The following is a 20,200-nucleotide window of genomic DNA, read 5'->3' as shown; positions in this document are numbered from 1 at the left end:
AACAACAACAACAACCAAGTTCTTAGTGTATTGTGTGAATCCAGTTATTAGTTTGTCTTGGTCTTGGTTAAGCACGTTATAGGTGAACATAGCCTGTGTTTGACATTTGAGAATCCCTGTCATGTATCACTGGAGCTTTAGTTATATCAGCCTCTGTTTAGAAACAAGAGGGGTTTATTTGGAGAAGTATGCCCACTTCTTTCTCCTGTGGCTTTTAATCTGGAAGAACAACTTGACCTAATTACTTGTTTCCATTGCCGAGGTCCAGCCCTAGCGGGAATTCTTTCATCCTGCTGGTAAAATAAGACGGGGATGGGCAAAGAGAAGATTCTTCCCTATGTTTTATTAAAGAGGACTGCCTAAAATAACATGTTTTCAAATTAAGGGCCAGCTCTTCCGTCCCTTGAGATAATTAGATTGGAAGTTCAGAAGAAAAGTTTAAATGGAGAGAAGAAGGGAGTATGGTTAACGAAAGAACGGAGAAGCACTTGTTAAACATTCCTGAAAGCACAGGAAGACGACTGTTCTGCCCTGTCTATTTATGATGCAATTTTCATATTTAATGAGCTTTGCAGCGTCTCTGTGGAATAACACTTGCAGGCTTCTTTCATCAAGATAATTCTTTTCTCAGAAGCGACATGAAGCTGGTATAATATTAAGCCTCAGGTATCTTTTATTTATTTATTTATTTATTTATTTATTTATTTATTTTGGGCGTGATGGATCAGTCAGGAGTGATTCTCACTCCTTTCGGTCGCCTCTCACTTTTAGTCCTTTTCCCCCATGTATTTATTTCTTTATTCAGATAATAATAATAGTAATAATAACAATAACAATAATAATAATAATAAAGTTGGAAGGGACCTTGGAGGTCATCTAGTCCAACCCCCTACTCAGGCAGGAAACCCTGTACCATTTCAGACAAATGGCTGTCCAGTCTCTTCTTAAAAACTTCCAGTGTTGGAGCATTCACCGCTTCTGGAGGCAGGTTGTTCCACTGGTTAATTGTTCTAACTGTCAGGAAGTTTCTCCTTAGTTCTAAGTTGCTTCTCTCCTTGCTTAGTTTCCATCCGTTGCTTCTTGTCCTGCCTTCAGGCGCCTTGGAAAATAGCTTGACTCCCTCTTCTTTGGGGCAGCCCCTGAGATATTGGAACGCTCCTATCCTGTCCCCCCTCGTCCTTCTCTTCATTAAACTAGACATACCCAATTCCAGCAGCCGTTCCTTATATGCTTTAGCCTCCAGTCCCCTGATCATCTTGGTTGCTCTTCTCTGTACTCTTTCTAGAGTCTATACATCTTTTTTACATCGTGGTGACCAAAACTGGATGCAGTATTCCAAGTGTGGCCTTACCAAGGCATTGTAAAGATGCATGGGTTCCTTGTGCTTTTTGTAGGAAGCTTGATTGTGCTTGTAGCTTGTCCTTTACCTTGGAGCTCAAGGTGTCAGTAACAAGAACCTCATCAAGGTGGTTGTGCTGAGGGAGAATGACTGGCCTAAAGTCACCCACTGAGCATTTGGAACGGAAGGCGAAGCTGAATGTCAACTTGGTTTAAGGAGCTTGTCCAATATTCCACACTAAAGTTAGCTCTCCTCCTTCCTCCTTATAATAATCATGTGAAATGGATTCAGCTGAGAAAGAGACATTGTCCAAAGCCTGTCCATTGATTTGAGATTGAAGTGAGCAGGTGTTTGAAGGATACATACAGCTGGGTGGAATCAAGATAATGAGACAAGCAAGGAACAAAATACTCAGAGGTACCCACAGTATTGGCCACCAAGCAGAAGTAAGTAGGGAAACAGGATGTTGAAATAGGATTTTCACTCAGCTAATTCAGGAGCTAATAAGTTTATTGTGAATGTGAACTGTAAAGAAAGGAAATGGTACATGATTGGTAGTGTTCATATTTGTGTGTCTGTGTGTCTGGGTATACATGTGTATACTTAGTTATATATCTGTCTTTTATATTTTTATATTTTAGTTCATCACACAGAAATACACTTTACACAAAAACTCATTAAAGTGTTTCTCCTTGTGTGTATATATATGTTCAGAAATGCATTTTCTACAACACGCTTACTTTTAAATTGAACCCTAAAGCTTCCTCCTCCCATTATGTATTCAAGATGGACAGTGATTAATATTTATAAGTTACTTATATGTAAGGGTGTAGGTCTATACATATGTTGTATATAGTATGTTTAAATGTGTGTTATGTATGTGTACACTTTGAGAGCAAGCAACTAAATTTCATTTTTAATGTGTGCCATTGTGTGCAGAGTAAAAAATAACAATAAAGGTTATCTATCTAAATCAGATTTCTCTATTTCCTTTTTTTTGTAAGCCAAGGACTGTGAACTGCGTGAAAAAATTAGAGAAGTGCAAAATCTAATTCTGTGCACATTTACACGTGGATCAGGAAAGTATAGATCAGTTCAATTTGCACCAGATTTCCCACTGGTCAAATTTCTTCAACCTCTTTAAGGTGATTTTGTGTCTTTATTTTTACATTTTTCCTGCTTCTCACATCATTAGTTTGTCAAAATGGGTGACATGCAACTAATTATCACCCATTAACCACATTCATTAAAAAATGATAAGAACCAAAATCAATATGATCTTAGAATCTCAGAATGATGTGCGTTCATACATGTGGTTCAGTTCTTATGTGGCTTTTCTCACCAGTAAGACCTCATGAAAAAGTTGTGTTTCAGTATGCCTGTACCCATCTCTTTTACTGTCAAAAATGTATAATAATAATAATAATAATAATAATAATAATAATAATAATAATAATAATAATAATAATAATAATAATAATAATAATAATAATAATAATAAAGTTGGAAGGTACCTTGGAGGTCATCTAGTCCAACCCCCTACTCAGGCAGGAAACCCTGTACCATTTCGGACAAATGAGTGTCCAGTCTCTTCTTAAAAACTTCCAGTGTTGGAGCATTCAGTGCTTCTGGAGGCAGGTTGTTCTACTGGTTAATTGTTCCAACTGTCAGGAAGTTTCTCCTTAGTTCTAGGTTGCTTCTCTCCTTGATTCGTTTCCATCCGTTGCTTCTTGTCCTGCCTTCAGGCGCTTTGGAGAATAGCTTGACTCCCTCTTCTTTGGGGCAACCCCTGAGATATTGGAACACTGCTATCATGTCTCCCCTCTTCCTTCTCTTCATTAAACTAGACATACCCAATTCCAGCAGCCTTTCCTTATATGCTTTAGCCTCCAGTCCCCTGATCATCTTTGTTGCTCTCTTCTGTACTCTTTCTAGAGTCTCAACATCTTTTTTACATCGCGGTGACCAAAAGTGGATGCAGTATTCCAAGTGTGGCCTTACCAAGGCCTTGTAAAGTGGTATTAATACTAACTGAACAATTGCAGTGATTCACTTAATAACTGAGACAAGGAAGGTTGTAAAATGGAGCAAAAGTCACTTAACAAATGTCTCACTTAGCAACAGAATTTTTGGGCTCATGTTGAGGATTACTTGTATTAGATCCGCTCTGTCTCCCAGTAAACCTTAGAAGGTAGGCTGAGTTAGCATATTTTCTAAGATTAATAGAAAGGGTTCTCTATAAAAGTAACCAAAGATGCTTTTTTGAAGATGTGTCGCTTCTCATCCCAGAAGCTTCTTCAGCTCTGACTGGATGGTGGAGAATGGAAGGATGTATACTCCTTGCAGACAGCTGGTCATTTGCACTCTTTTAGAGAGTCGTTGAGGCCACCTGGAGATTTATCTGTGTCATCAGGAGAAAGTCCAATTGCCTCATGAAAAAGCATCTTTGGGACAACCATGACCTGGATGACGGAGAATCTCCAGCTTTCCTCACAGGAGTATTGTGGAATAAAGGATGGTAGAGCTCTATTTAATTACCTTGTGGTCCTGAAGAATTCACAGGATATAAATCTAACAAAGACCAACGTGATGGTTACAATAGTAATAATAGCAATAGAATTATGACATTCTATTCAAAAGGAGAATATATAGGACATTTCTTTCCATCATTATCATCTTTGCAAACTCCTCCTTTTTAATTCTACTCTTACAAAATAGAACTGTTCTCAGAAGGCAAATAGCTGATAACTAATGTGACGCTGTCTCTAATAAAATGTCTGAAATGGACTTTGGTTAAAAGTAATTGGATTCTATAATAGCTCTTATCATGTTAATGTTGTTTCAACTGCTCTAGTTAAGGCCATTAATTTTGCTCTCATATATTCCCATTTTCAGCGGTGTCTGTGAATATTAGGTAAACATTTGTTTCTGATAGGATCCATAATGATTTGTCCAAGACATTTTCCTTTCCTCTCCAATTATTCCCTGAAATTTAATTTTTGAAAAAGAATAGTATCACACGTGTTAATAGAAGAGCTCCTTTTTTAAATTGGATTCATAAATAGGGAGTGAATGCCGTACAGTGCTTAGAAATTCCCATTGCCATTTCAGAGCTCCCAAATTGATCCATGACAAATGTTTAGCTGAGTTTTTATGGCCTCTCTGATGATATTTTATGAGATTGTTGTTGTTTTTTATTTGCACACTTGTTCAAGAAAGATGTGTTCTCTGCTCTCAGAATAACCATCTTGAGCTGTTCTTGAGCTGTTCATTCTGGCATTCATGACCTGAATATATATATATATATATATATATATTGGTTTATATTGGTTTAGATGTAGATCGGAATTGGACATACTTCTTGAAAAAGTAATAAGGATTCTTTAGTACCAGAAGCCATTTTTTTTATTTGAAGGCTGACAACACTGTGAGGATAATCCCTTTTTCCCCCTAGACTTTTACTGTAGAACTTTTAAGTATTTTAAAATTGTAGATTGTCCCAAAGATGCTTTTTCAAAAGACAACTGGACTTTGATTTTCTTGAAAATGTTTTACTTCTCATCCAAGAAGCTTCTTCAGTTCCGAACAATTTCAAGAAAAAACGAAGTCCAGTTGCCTATTGAAAAAGCATCTTTGGGACAGCCATGACCTGGATGACCGAGAATCTCCACAGACAAAATTGTAGATTGTTGTGTAGTTCTTTATTTGTGTAATTGTTTTTTTTTCTCATTTTTTTCTCATTACTATGTATTCAGTATCACTTGCAGGAAAATAGTGGGTGGTGGAGATTAATTAGATTAAATTCTGTTAAATATTTACTAAGGTGGTGATAAAATAAGAGCAGATTTACAGAATTGTTTGCCCTCCAGTTTTCTGAGTAATTGGCTGTTCTCAATTCCTAGAAAGAGTGACAAACTCTTTTCTTAGATAAACCTTGTAGAAAGGATGGATGACTGCTATTCAAAATTAAAATATGAAGTATAAATTATGGAAACACCATTAACATTTTTTCTGGCATCTCTTTTAAAGTTAAAGTGTCTAACACTACTAATGCTAAGCTAGCTAATGTTTCTAATGTTAATTTAATAGAGAACCAGTGATGAAAACAGCAGGCTAGATACGAAGAGATTCTGAATTCTATCCTGCCTTAGACACAAAACCAGCTGAGTGATCCTCAGCCCTAGGAAGCAGACAATGGCAAACCACTAATGAAATTTTCAACATAAGAACTCTGGGCATTTCTGCAGGCAATCACCAGCAGTCAAGGCTGATTCAAGGGCACACCCTACACACACACACACCCCACACACACAAACAGGCACACAAACACCCCTGATGTTGAAATTCATCTGAGCGGGATGTACCATCCATTCTAGATGAAAAGAAGGAAGATCACTGTGGACATTTTGGGAAGCATTACACACACTTTTTTTCTCTCCCTTTGTTGTTGCTAACCATCATGTCTTCCCAGAAAGTCCTCTAGTGATAGGACAAGATAGCAGGGGCAGCATTCTCATTGTCGCTGGCAACAGTTAGAACAATTAACCAGTGGAACAACCTGCCTCCAGAAGCGGTGAATGCTCCAACACTGGAAGTTTTTAAGAAGAGACTGGATGGCCATTTGTCCGAAATGGTGTAGGGTTTCCTGCCTGGGCAGGGGGTTGGACTCGATGACCTCCAAGGTCCCTTCCAACTGTATTATTATTATTAAACATTAATAAGCAGTTTAATTTCTGTGCTTTTGAAGTGGGGAGGCCATTTTACCTGGATGGAGCACTAACCTAGCCACAAAAATTAGATAAAAAGCAGAGACATCACCCTGCCAACAAAAGTACGTATAGTCAAGGCCATGGTTTTCCCAGTTGCAATGTATGTATGTGAAAGTTGGACCATAAGAAAGGCTGAGCGCCAAAGAATGGAGGCCTTTGAACTATGGTGCTGGAGAAGACTCCTGCGAGTCCCCTGGACTGCAAGGCGATCAAACCGGTCAGTCCTAAAGGAGATCAACCCCGACTGCTCTTTAGAAGGCCAGATCCTGAAGTTGAAACTCAAGTACTTTGGCCACCTAATGAGAAGGAAGGACTCACTGGAGAAGAGCCTAATTCTGGGAAAGATGGAGGGCAAGAGAAGAAGGGGACGACAGAGAATGAGGTGGCTGGATGGAGTCACTGAAGCAATAGGTGTGATCTTAAATGGACTCCAGAAGATGGTAGAGGGCAAGAAGGCCTGGAGGAATGTTGTCCATGGGGTGGCGATGGGTCGGACATGATTTCGCAACTAACAACAACAACAAAAATCGCCATTGGGTTTAATTTTTTGCTTCTTTTATATTACAAGTGTATACCTGTATTGCAAGTATTTCTATGTGGGTAAATAACAGGCTGCATAAACCAGTTTGATTTGCATCTCAAGGGCATTTGAAACATGTGGTTGCAGTAGGAGTTCCTTACGCATCTTCATAGAGGAGAACTCTTTTTTTAAAAAAAAAATGTCTTTGACTGTTTCTGTTAGCTTCTCTTTTTTTTTCTTTTTGCAGGTTTACAGGAACAAATCTTCCTGCTCCTGTAATCAGCAGCAAAAATTGGCTTCGTCTCCACTTTCTGTCAGATGGGAACCACAGACAGAAGGGTTTCAATGCACAATACCAGGGTAAGCTGCAGGATCCTGACTAGCCTCTAAAGCTGCCCCTTTCAAAATGTGTTTCAACTACAGTAATTCCTAAAATGGATTGCGGATGCACATGGCAATTTTCTATCCTAATTATTTTCCCTCTCTGTGTTTCTCATGTGCATTGGCTAAAATATTGGGACAAACTGTACAAATGTCAGCAGGAGAAATTGCTATTCCAGCAGCTTTATTCTCACTCAGTGGATGCGGTTGGTGACTTAATAATATAGGAAAACGGCATGCACTTTTCCCCTCGTACAACTGAGAGATGGGATATAAATAATAATCATTTGTACACATCCTTCCTAATACTCACATTATGTACGTAATTTTTGGAACAAAAACTGCATTTCAAAACTCAAGAGAAATGTGCGGTTAAAAAATAACAGTCATCCCAATCCATTAGTTGGATACTGCAAATTTTGTTGGTTTCCTTAAAAATACTCATCAGATACACTTCCCCCCCTCCCCAGCCTATTTCTAATATCGTACCACTTCCTCCTACACTGTGTTTTGCTACTGCATTCTTGAAAAGAGAGTAATTCAGTTTGACATTTATGCACGTGTAAGTCATTTTGATACAGCCAGTATATAATTGCATCAAGTTTACTTGCTTCCAGTTCTGTGTCAGAGAATAAATAATAATGGCATTCTGGGAGAAAATGAAAGACACAGGAATCAACAGGTATCAAACACCAGTACCAAAGAAAAGAGAGTTAATAGGGGCTTTGAATTATTGTACAATACCATTACTTTCAGCTGCTAACAAACTAGCATTTAGGTCATCCAATGCAGATTAGAGCCCAACATGGAAAATATGATGTTCAAGGTGGTCTGGGGAACAAGATGGAATGGAATTCTTTATTGGCCAAGTGTGATTGGACACACAAGGAATTTGTCTCCGGTGCATAAGCTTTCAGTGTACATACAAACAACAAAAGGGATGAAGCATACTCCATATGTGAAAGACAAAGAATTCCAAAAATAAATCAATGTCTACTTCATTGATTAAAGAAAGGCTTTTGTTGTCCATGCTGTGATAGATGATCTCAAAGGTCCCTTCCTATCCTTAGACTGTAAGATTTGAAACTCCCCGTTCTCATTATTTCCTCCGTCGATCCTTTTTTTTCCTCCAATACTTTTTTTTTGGCCATTAAAAGCCCATGATTCAATAAGCAGCAGTGTGTTAGGAAGTCTAAAATTCTGAAATAATTCCTGCTCCCCCCCTGTATGTATGTATGTATGTATGTATGTATGTATGTATGTATGTATGTATGTATGTATGTATGTATAGCTGATTTCCTAAATTGGTTTGAAGGAAAAACATGGCTCCAGCCTCATCTACGGGCGGGGGTAATGACTGAGATCAGACTGATGAGAGCAGCACTGCAGCCTCACAACACAAGCTTCACCACTTTGTATGTGTGTTCCAATTCTGCACGCATGCTGACAATGGGCAGAGCTTACAGCATAATGCCATAATGATGCTTCTATCTTTCTGACGAAAGCAACAAGATCCTGCTCACAATCCTGGCTTCATCTGACTTCAAAATCTGAATCATACTTGAAAAGGATCCCACTATTTGCACAAGCTGGGACACTGGGCACACACTCCCCTAAAAGTCTCTTGGTGTACACATAGCTTCTTTTGCACATACACCCCCCCACACACACACTCCAAAGCTCGGAGAAACATATTAACAATATATAACTAAATCAAATTTAGGTTTTATTCATACTCCCCTTTTTATGTCATTTTACGGAAGGCAGCTCCTGTGGTGCGTCTTACAAGGATGAGTGTGGTTATTGCCCAAAATGACATTTTACAGACCCCCGGTGTTACTTTGTCCTGTTGAATACAGATATGTATTAATTCAGTCCATGTTCTCATCTCCCTCCTCTAATAGTCAAGCCGATCGGATTAGGAACTTTATGAATCATCTTTCACATTTAATATGTTGAGCTATTGAGTCATAAACTTTCAGCTGAGCATCGCCTTGTAGACAGGATGTTGTTGAGTTAAAAAAAAAAAGGAGAGAGAAATCAGTCATGATTACTGCTGTGCTATTAAAAATACACCTGCTTGAATCATGCCTTCAAAAAAAAAAGTTTAAAAAAAATAATGTGAAGTAAAGATTTTTGCTGTAATTTCCTCTCTGATTAAGGCAAATGTCAGAAAGTTGTAACCCAGTGATTTTGGTAAACAGCATTTTTCCCCCCACCGACATAATATTTAAGTGTTTGCTATAAAATATAAGTTTCCAAGAAGTGGAAGTGCCAGAGGATATATAAAGGATTAAGAACAAATGTCTTATTGTTATTTTTTTAAAAGACTTCTGATTATTTTAAAGGCATTACTTCTTACTTTTCTATCCTTACGAAAGACAAATATTTGACATTTCAAAAGCAAACAATAGAGGTTGAAGTTATAGGTATTTGAGGACTGATTATTCTTGATCCTTCCACTTTCCACTCAAGTCACCTTTCCAAACTTTTTCAGAAAGCCAGAGTTGGTAGCCATTTCAATCCTTAGCTTCTATTTTGTGATCCATTTTAATTACTTTCCCCCAATTAGCTCTTATTCCCAAGATTTGCTAAATTCCATAATATTTGATGGAGCTCACTCAAGCAACCCACTGCAAATCAAATGTGAATGTCACGGTCTCATCATAGCTAATATTAGTGTCGGTAGCTTCTTACGTTTCATTGATCAGATCTAGAGAGATCTCAAGATTTTGCACATCTTAATGTATGGAGGATTGCATGTGTTTAGGCAAATGAGGGGCACCATGGTGTCAAAGGTAAAAGAAAACTATTGGAAATATATGTATGTTGATGCATGTGTGTGTGAGAGAGAGAGTAAAATAATAAAATAATATTTTTAATATTTAATATTCAATGTGGTGCTTGCTTTTTTAATATTTAAATATGTTATATGTTCTGAAATGGTGCATCAGTGATAACATTTCACCCTACACCTTGTTGTGTTTAATGGGGAACTTTCATGGTTGATTTATAGGAAAGTGATTTGTTGGTGTTGCTTGGAGAGATGGCAAACTGGTCAATCAGTGAACTTTTTTGTTAACTGGCAAGTCATTGACCGAGATGGGTGGCCATAGAAATCGAACAAATAAATATATATATATATATATTGCAAAGAAGAACAAGAGAAGTCCCCCAGTGCTTTGTTTCTTCTGGAAACATAAATTGGCTTTCCAAATAATCTTAGAATTAACTGGTCAGGCGAAATGCCTTCTTTTCTTGTAGCTTCTGCTTTTGTTGAATCTTCTTCTCTTGCATTCCCTTTTCAGTCAAAAAGCAAATGGAGATTAAGTCCCGGGGAGTGAAACTGATGCCAAGTAAAGACATGAACCAGAAGACATCTGTGTGTAAGTTTCAACCACCATTGCATGTTGTGTGAGACTGAGCACCTTGAACATCCCATATGACTTTCCAGCTATCACCAGAATGATGCCACTCTTTTTTCAAAATGGTAATGCTTGTTCTCCCTTCCTACCCTGCATTATTGCCTCACCTGCTCCGTTTAGTGCTCCGTTCGCAAACACATACTAACTCTGTAAGGGATGCCTGTGTGGGAGTGTGTGTATGTGTGTGCCCGTGCCACGTGCACAGTGGAGTGGACCATATGCTGTATATATTGTTAGGAGTCCTCTGCAGGACTGCAGGGATGTTGATTTCTCATCTGTATGTCTGTATGCACTCTACTAAGTAATTCAGACAGAAACAAATACATGTTTTGACAAACACAAATGTCAGAAAGCTTGGGTCAAGTGTTCAAAAACAAACAACGAAAGAAAACAATAATCTAAAACACGGTCAGGCTTCTTTTTCTTTCCTGATATATTAAATGTCATTGGGTCTATCTACTGCACATTTTCTTAATAAAGAAGCAATAGCTTTTGGACATTCCAGAAATGGTGTGTGTGTGTGTGTGTGTGTGTGTGTGTGTGTGTGTGTTTGTGTAACCATATGTTATTTTGTGTCTGAGATCTATATTTTCTTAGGGACCAAACTGGGACTGTCCTCAGAGGAGGACTCTCACCACAGAACTGGGCAAGTCACAATGGTACAAAAATCGAGCAGGACATTGTACTCTTTTTGAGGATACAAAGAGTCAAAGACAAGGCCTCTGTTTGCATGAATTGTCAAGGCAATGGGTGGCATTTAGGAAGGAACAGGATGGTCTGTAGCTCAGGTTCTAATGTAGAGTTATACTGTCCTTCTCACCTCTACAATGTTTTAGTCTGATTTTTTACATAGAAAGGATCTTCAAGACACTTGTTTCTTCTGCACATCTCGGAGTAGCCTTATTTCTTAAATAACTTTTGGGGCATATTTCCCACAAACACCAGCTACTACTGTGTTTTTTCATTAGATGTAGAAAAAAGTGAGCCCTTTTAAGAATGGGAGGAAGAACTCACTCCTATTCAAAAAGTTCATTGAACGTGGACATTCTGGGTCTTTATTCCATCTTGTTCTCCATCAGAGATGAAGAGACAGTAGACGAAAAAAATGTGTATTTACTGTTTTTCCAAGTGATCACTTCTGCTCTATTGCTCAGCTCTAGTTTTTCACCTGTTATTGTACAAATTAGCTGTAGATGATCTGATAATGGAACAGTTGAGGAAGAGTGAGGACTTTTCAGCTCTTAATATTTTCACTGTCGATAACATTTAAAGAACTTGAGAGCTGTTCTTACTGTGAAGAGAGTTTTAAAAACCTTCTCAAGACGCTAAGATATTTCACAGCTCAGATTGTTATATTTTGAATTGTAAGCCACCCATTGACTGAGAAAGGCAGCAATAGAAGTTGAATGAATGAACGAACGAACGAATGAATGAACGAACGAACGAACGAACGAACGGATAAATAAATCTTGACTGGTTTTATCTTTCTTAATTCAAAAACCTACCATGGACGACCCAATCTATTACAAACTGCTGTGTAATCTATTCCAAACAGAAGTTTATGTCAGAAACCTTGCAAGTTTGAGAAATGGAAATGAGAGTTTCAGATGTGTTTAACTACGTTTAGGTCTTGATATGAGAGATTAAGCTGGCATCTCACTTCCTTCAACTCCTGTCTAGCAACATTTCAGAAAAGGGCAGGTTCCTCTTAGCATGTGGGTTACACTTGATTTTATGGGTTTTGAATTCCCATGTCTCAGGAAAGTGACTCATATTACAATCTGAATACATTCATGGACATTTTCAATAAAGCAGTTTTGGTGCCATAATTCTTCTCTTTCTATAAGAATGTTCATAGTATCAGGTATAGTAATTTAAAATTTGAGGAAAAACAATATCATAGTTGTAGTTGTTAATAATCTTCCCAGTCAGCTTTGGTGTGTTTGTGTGTATGGTGCTTAGCATTGTTGTACTAAGTTACCCAAATACCAAATACTTCCTTCCTAGAGAAACATAGATATAAAGGTAAATCCCTCTCCTTCAACATGCTTTAACATTGGCAGATAACATTTCTGGGGTTCTTCCTTTCACAAGGTTGTGATAACCAATTGTGGACCCATTAATGGTTTTGATTTGGGGGAAACAATTTTTACTCATAAGCAGCCTCTTCACCATAGCTTCTGTTGAATTTAGAGCCTTCTGTGAGCGGGATGGGTGGTTGAGAAGTTTGATATATAAACATAAATAAATAAATATTGTATTGTAGTGAATTTAAGCCTTGAATTTTGCAATGAAGTTTTGACATGTGTAGCATGCGGAAATGAGCAAATCTATTGACCTCAGTTTTAGTCAGATTATTTTTCTCTGATAATACCGGTAGATTTATTCCTTGCCCTCTATTTCTGTATCAGTTTGTTTGGGGAGGGACACAAAATATTGTGGCTATTTCTGTGCTATAATTCAGATGGAGAGGAGGGGAAGGGGAGGGGTGTGTGCTTTTTCTAGCATGCATACTTTTTGCAAATGACTATCCAATAAAATAAGTTCTTACATAGCATCAAAAACATCAGCATGTTTGCATATGGATTCAGACCAAATAAATCTCTATTCCCTCTCTAATGACATGTTCCTCTGCCCCCATTGTGTTCACCCTTGTCATGTTTCTATTGCATCTTGGTGTGGCTGAACTGTTGAATCCAGATGTTGAATCAGCAGTGCCTCTTCTGCAACTGTCACCTTTCCGACTGCCGCAGCAAAGGTTGGCCTTGATAAGGGAATTTGTTTTAGTTACACACAAAAGATATTTAATATGCATCAGTCTCTTTGGGCAGAACCTGCAAGAAAGCATGGAATCATTGTTTCACTATGTCACTAGTAAACTGAGCAAACAAACCAATGGAAGTGTGGGAAACTCTGTTTTCTAGAATGGATCCTTGAGAAGCAGTTACGTATGAAGGATATTAGAGACTTGAAATCAACTCTTTCTCCCCTTACAGAAATTGCAGACATCTGATTCTCACCATTTCTAGTGTAGAAAGGAAATATTTAAATGTTTTCTCTGATGCAGCTGGCAATCTGTTTTCCTGGTCATATTTTGTTATTATTTTTATCAATATTTCCAGATAGGTGTTGAAAATAAAACAAGCAAATTAAGTCTTGAAGCCTCACATGCTGATGGAAGTCGTACTTGTGATTTGACCTATATATAAGATGAGTAATGATTACACGATTATTGTTTGCATTGAATCCAAACAGAAAGGTTATAACTGTGTCTTTTATTGAATTTCTGAAAATTAATAACACATGTTTAGCAAAAGATACAATATTTGGTTGACAGAAACTTTCATGCGTTTCTAACTGGATGAAAAAAAACTGATGTTCAGTTATTTATTTATTTATTTTATTTTATAGTTAAATTTATACCCCGCCCTTCTCCCGGAGGACTCAGGGCGGCTTACAGCCAGTTTAAAACAATCCCACATAAATACCCAATACAAATCTAAAATAATTAAAAATAAATATTTGAATTGGCCGCTCTATTAAAATTTTGTTAAAACCAATTAAAATACCCCCTAGGCCAGTCCTGCCTGCTGAAACAGCCAAGTCTTGAGGGCGCGGCCCTCAAGACTATGATTTGTTTTCCTAGATACTGCTTTTCAAATGCAACTTTAAAAGATTATTTGGGGGAAAAAACTCAAGGACTGAAGAATTATAATCAATTGTTTCAGAAAGTGCTTTCTGGCTGAGAATATTTTAAAACCAGTTGAAACGCTTTGCCAACATATTTAGATTAGGATAAATTTGTCTGAGATGACATCTTAGCCATATCCCGAACGTGATTTGCTTCTGAATCCCTGTGGACAATTCCTAGAACAGATTGGTTTAAGTTATAGCATTCTTGCATACTGGCTTATGACAGTGAAGAAAACAAAACACATGCTTAGCAAGCTTATTGCTGTTTTCATAGTGGTTGAAAAATCAGATTAACAAAAGCTGAGAAGTGAAGATTAAATATGTAACCAACCAGGCTTTGCTTTTTGTGTTTTAGGAAATGGCACACTTTGCCTTGTGCCACCTAGCAAATTATTATTTTTTATTCCAAGCCGACCGACAGATTGTTGAAAAGAAATTACATAAAACGGGTCAGGACTCTGAGCATTTGTTTATCTGTCCATCGACATAATCATTCTCTGAACCAGGAACAGACTGAAATGAAAGATTAAAATTTAAAATGGTCTGGACGAGGGGTGGTCAGCTGTGGTCTTTTACCACCTGTAGTCTTCAGCTCTCAGAATTCCTGAGCCACAACTCATAAAGGGGCCATAGTTGCTCATCCCTGGTTTGGCTCAAACTGAATGCTGGGGAGTGGAAGAATTTTGAAAAAAATCACCAATATATATATTTTTATTGGGTCACAGCTCAAAATGCTGGTAAGCCTCTTCCCACCTCCTCTTATGATCCAGACTGGAGCACTGTAGGCCACCATCCGAGTTTCCCTATATATATATATGCCTGCATGCACACAAGCGCTGACAGATAAAATATGTCATTTGATTGCAGAAGAAAATTATACAGGTGTCTCCTATGTCACTTCTGGAAAAGAAAATGGCATATCCCCAGTTATCCCCAGCAAGTCATTTTTAAAACTGCAGAAATTGCTCAGAAATAGGGCATTCTGGATGGGCAGCTACTCAAGACAAGTATTTAAAACTCCATACCATTAGCCCTGTTAAATATATTATCATCCCTATGATATTGCACCACGTTTCATTTCAGACAGGGCGAAAGTTCAAGATACATTCAACATAGTGGGACCCGGTTGATGTGTAATTCTCTTCCTTTTTCCTTCACAAGAAAATTAAAGTATCTGGTCTCCGTTTGCAATACAGGTAGACCTTGACATATGATGACAATTGGGACCAGAACTTCCGTCACTGAGTAAGGCAGTTGTTAAATGATTCATGCCTGATTTTACATCATTTTTGGATGCCGTTGTTTAAGTGGACTGTACAGTTCTTAGCAAATTTGGCTTCTCCCATTGACTTTCCTTGTTGAAAGCCAACTGGGAAAGACACAAATGCTAATCACGTGTCCCAGGGACACTCAACTGTCACATCCATGCCAGTTGCCAAGTGCCTGAATTTTGACCATGTGACTCTTGGGATGCTGCAGTGGTTATAAATGCAAGGACCAGTCATAAGTCACTTTTGTCAGTGCCACTGTAACTTCAAATGATGACTAAACTAATGGTTATAAATCAAGCATTACCTCTTAAGCTTCAATCTCACATGATCCTGGAAATTCAGTATTCATGCAGGTTAATGCATTGCAGTTCTTCCCACAGTGATTGTCTGAAATTGACTCTGTGTTGTAATAAAGCTACCTGAGCATTAGCCTAAAGATTGCAAATATCTCTACTGGAAGCAACGGGTTTTTTTTAGGTAGGAGGTAACTGATTAGCCTGCTGTGATTACCTGCAAGAATTTCCAAGGATGACATGTGCTGCTTAATACCGTTCTGTATTCAGTGGGATCCTTTTCTGAAAAAGAATGGCATTTTTTCTTGAAGCTATTGAATTACCTTGGTTATGCTGTCTGCTTTCACTAGATAGAATTTGTTCAAATCTTGGATAGTGGATGAATCAGTTGATTTTTTATTTTATTTTATTTTTTTTGCATTTCCCTCTCTTTTTTCATCGTTTTTTGTTTCATAGAAAGAACAGTTCCGTACCATCTCATGCATTCTGGGCAGATAATGTCAAAGTGATTTGGTGGGATTTTTCATGCTATGTGTGTATGAATTTATTTAAGAGTGCTGTGAATTCAGAAGGGGCATCTTGAAATATAGGAAAGGGAACGATTCTGGGTGGATTTTTGTTTTGGTTTTTTTTTTAAAGTAACTTTTCCTTTGGAAAGTAAAATATTTTGAAATGTTTCCATGTTTTCTATATTCTCCCACATGTTTCACAGACAATGTGAAAGTGCCTATTTTAGTGGTGCTACATTTAGCCTGATTCTGCTTCCTTTTGTGGCATTAATTTTATTTCTATATGAATACCTGATTCTGCATTCTGTCTTGGTAGGATTAATTCTCAAAGTTCTGCAATTGTTTTTTGTTTTTTTTTAAAATGGTGAATAAAAAGTTTTGCTATACTTCGTTAAAGAAACGGTCTTGTTTCTGGGAAGAAATATTCTGTTTGTTAGTAACTTGTCCCTTTGGCTTTTCAAAGTGTTTTGCTGTATTTCTGCCAGACATTTTTAAAAAGCAACAATGTCGGTAATAATAATGGATCAAAGGCAATCTGTTTACAATGAGATTTGTTTTCTTTTACATGAAAATGCTTCATCTCCAAACAATAAAGAACTTATTTATCTTTTAGCTGATTTTTTTCAATCAAATCTGAACTAGTTGCCATAAAAAAAAACCCAGATCAATAAAAATTCTTTTATCAAGGGTAGGTATGGTGGGAAGATAATTGGCAAAGATATGCGTGGTATCTGAAATATATTATTGCATCAGACAATGAAACCTTAATTAGTTGCATTTAAAGACAAGTACAAATTTGTATCGCTTATTTTTTTTAAGAGGTGTAAATGGATAACTAAATAAAAGCACTCTTGTTTCTAAAGACCTCGGACCTTTGATATTCACACAACGCTATCTGGAGGTCCAACTTAACAGACAAGTTCTTTAATACCTCTTCATTCATTTGATACTCTACCATATTGAGCAACTGTTTTCTCCATTCTTTCTCTTTAATGAATGTGGGGCAGAGAGTGTCAACTATTTTCTTGTACTATCATGTCATTCATTGTACCATTGTATCATTATGAGCACTGCCAGCAGGAACATTCAAACCCTGAAGGTGTGGGAGGGAATCAAACATAATAAAATCATAACATTTTTGCGGGGTGGGATTTGAGTTAGTGAGAATCTACAGTCTGATATATTGTGGGCAAAGAATTCTGATATCTACCTAGTAGTTTGTTTCAACTTTGCAGGCCAAACACCTTCTGTGCATCAACAAAATATGGCTTTAAAACCTGCCTGGACCTGAATTCAAGCTGCTTTGTGACCCTTATTCTGTATATTCTCTCTGCTATCAGAGAGAGATACTACTCTTCTTTTGCTTCATAATGATAAACTCTAGAACGTCTTCCTAATATGAGATTTCTTGAGAGAAGGTGGATTGTTGTTGTTGTTGCGATTGCATTGAAGATGCTTTAAAAGAAAATACAAAAAAATCAGCCTAGGAAAGGACTGATAATTGTGATGACAGCAACAAGTTTCAACAAAGATTATACCTCTTTGCTTCTCTATTTGTCCTCTGAAGCTAGCATTTGCATTGGGAGGAGATGTCTAAAATATGGAAGTTCAAGGGATATGAATTAATTTCATTCCCATATGCATAAATTAGCTTCAGAAAACTGGGGGGGGTTCCTTAATTCTGCAGCAAGGGAGGAAAAGATGAAACTTCATTCCCATGGGCATTGACAACTTAGCAATGAAAAAAAATCTACATTTTTAAGAATTATTTAAAAAGTTAAGGTACATTAATTTGTTCCTCCTTTGCAATAAGCTTCTAATTGCTAATTATTAAGTTCCCATCTGTTTTCCTCTTCTGAGGTGATTTTAGTGACAGCAATGCTGCATTTGCAGTTAGCAAAGAGATGTTGGATTCAAATACTGGCTCTTGTTTTTGAGAGTCAGGAGACCAAGGTTGTTACCTCTATCCTTACTGAGTGAAAAATAAAGCCTCCTTGAATGTGAAGGAGTCATGAAGATCCTACGGACCTCTATCCTACGTCTTCCTCACCTCCAATACCACTGCAATCCAGAGGTGCTGATAGGTAGAGAATAGCAAAACTGTGAGGTCCTTGGTGCTCTCTGAGCTTGGCTGTTTTCTTGCAGATGCTCCATAGCAAAATTACAGTAACAATGGACCCTGTTTATTTAATTCATCCATGGATCCTGGAAGTCGACAGCAAACCTAGTTGGAATTGGCCCTGCAAGTGGCCAGGTTGGTTAATTGTCCCTGTCCCATAATGATCAGAGAAAAAGACCATAATCAAGGTGAAGTGGAGTTCTCTAAATCTTCTGAACTACTTATACTGATGTATTATTCTTAGATATGCTAGTGTATGCATGATTGTAATAAGCAAATGTCAATAATATTAAATATTAAATTTGGTAACCTAGTATTCTTAACGGTTGATTAAATAAATGTAAAAATGTGCCTGAAAAATAGTATCTATCGTATCTTGCTCCTGTACCCCATTGCTGTGTCCACAGGTTTAGTTTGTCAATAATGCCTTGTTCTGTATTTTTTTTTGTTTCATAATTTACATTCCTCCTAATGTGCAGTTAATAGAAACAAGTAGCAGGAGTATCCTTGTTAATTGGACCTTAATATAGGAGAGTCTCCATTTGGGGGAGACCCCACTCCTGTATGAATGGTGGGGTATTTGCATAGTAGCTCTTCCAAAAAGTATTTAGCAAGTTCATTTATCTCTGTGATTTTTTTTAAGAGAGAAGGTGCTGTACTTATAATTGTGGTTCATAAGGTTGTGTTGAGTTTGTTGCAGTAGTTGACAATTTCAATATGGAAATATTCTGTGGACAGTTTTTTGAGCATCATCCTGTGATCACGCATGTTGAAAGAGTAGATTTCCATCTCCATTTCATGAAAGAAACCAAAAGATGGGTGGGTGACCCACAGGAAGTGGTGAGATTCAGCCAGTTTGCACCAGTTCGGCAGAACCGGTAGCTAATTTTTGGTTGCCCAGCCACAGAATGGACTTCTGGAAGCGGCATCCACACAGAGAACCGGTTGTTCACATATTTGAATCCCACCACTGCCCACAGGGTTAGTTCCCCAAACTGGCTGTGAATGGAGACGGAGCAAATATATTGTGATGAAGCAAAAATATTGTGATACAATGACTCTTTATTATTTGAATACATATAGTTTTGACTATAGTCATGTGGTTAACAATGCATCTAATTTTTCAGGGGGGAAAAAAGGCTTTACACGAAAACGGGGATTAATACTGTACTGTTGCTTGATTTACTCCACACTTGTTTCCTAGGCGTACACCCAATATTATTACACATACCCCTCAAAAGTGCAATGCAACAAATGGTTGTGTTCTTGATCCTTTTTGGCTAGGGAAAAAAAAGCAAGTACTGAAGTCTGTAGAATTTTGTAAGAGGCCTCTAGAGTTAGAACCCAAGCAGTAGTTCACAAGGTTTGCAGCCTCAGTTTCTCTTATGGAGGTCCTGATCCCATCCTTTCAGGTATTATGATGTGTGGCAGACTGCGGTGGAATCCTCTTCTAAAGAGATCCTGGCTGATTTTAATACAAGGGCACCTATAAGCAAGTATATTACTGCTTCCTTAAAGGGGATTCAGTTCTGAGTCATCTATGAAGTAGACTTGTCCTTTTCACTACTTGATAATTGCCATGGACACCTCCAGCCTTTTAGAGGCAGTATTGATGCAAACCGGTCACGGTGGGGATAAAATGTTCACTGACCTTTCTAAATTCTCCTTGCTCCCGAAATCTGCGCTGCGCACTTCCATGTTTCTCTTTGTCAATCTGCTCACCCAGAGAATTCTGCCATGTATTTTTCAACCACGCCGTTGCAAAAAGGACAGGGAAAATTACAGACTGAAATAAAAGAAGCCCGTTTTTACCATTTTGTTGACAGGATGATGTAAAAAAACAAAAAACTGAACGTGAAAGTGAAATCAATCCATTTTTAT

The 20,200-nt window shown here is 37.7% G+C and overlaps 1 protein-coding gene across 1 annotated transcript in view; it reads left to right on the top strand.

The window, feature by feature from the left end:
- Positions 1 to 16,560, top strand: part of LOC107291063 (CUB and sushi domain-containing protein 2-like) — a 239,071-nt gene extending 222,511 nt beyond the window's left edge. The window contains exons 6-7 of the mRNA XM_015820017.1: positions 6,876 to 6,988; positions 16,517 to 16,560. Of these exons, the coding sequence (XP_015675503.1) occupies positions 6,876 to 6,988; positions 16,517 to 16,560 (157 nt within the window). The remainder of the gene's footprint in view (positions 1 to 6,875; positions 6,989 to 16,516) is intronic.
- The last annotated feature ends 3,640 nt before the right edge of the window (positions 16,561 to 20,200 follow it).

The sequence above is a fragment of the Protobothrops mucrosquamatus genome, unplaced genomic scaffold (genome assembly GCF_001527695.2).
Source record: "Protobothrops mucrosquamatus isolate PMUCROS unplaced genomic scaffold, P.Mucros_1.0 scaffold1043, whole genome shotgun sequence".
Taxonomy (NCBI): Eukaryota; Metazoa; Chordata; class Lepidosauria; order Squamata; family Viperidae; genus Protobothrops; species Protobothrops mucrosquamatus.
The sequence above is the reverse complement of the archived record's forward strand: the minus strand, read 5'-3'. Positions and strand labels throughout refer to the sequence as shown.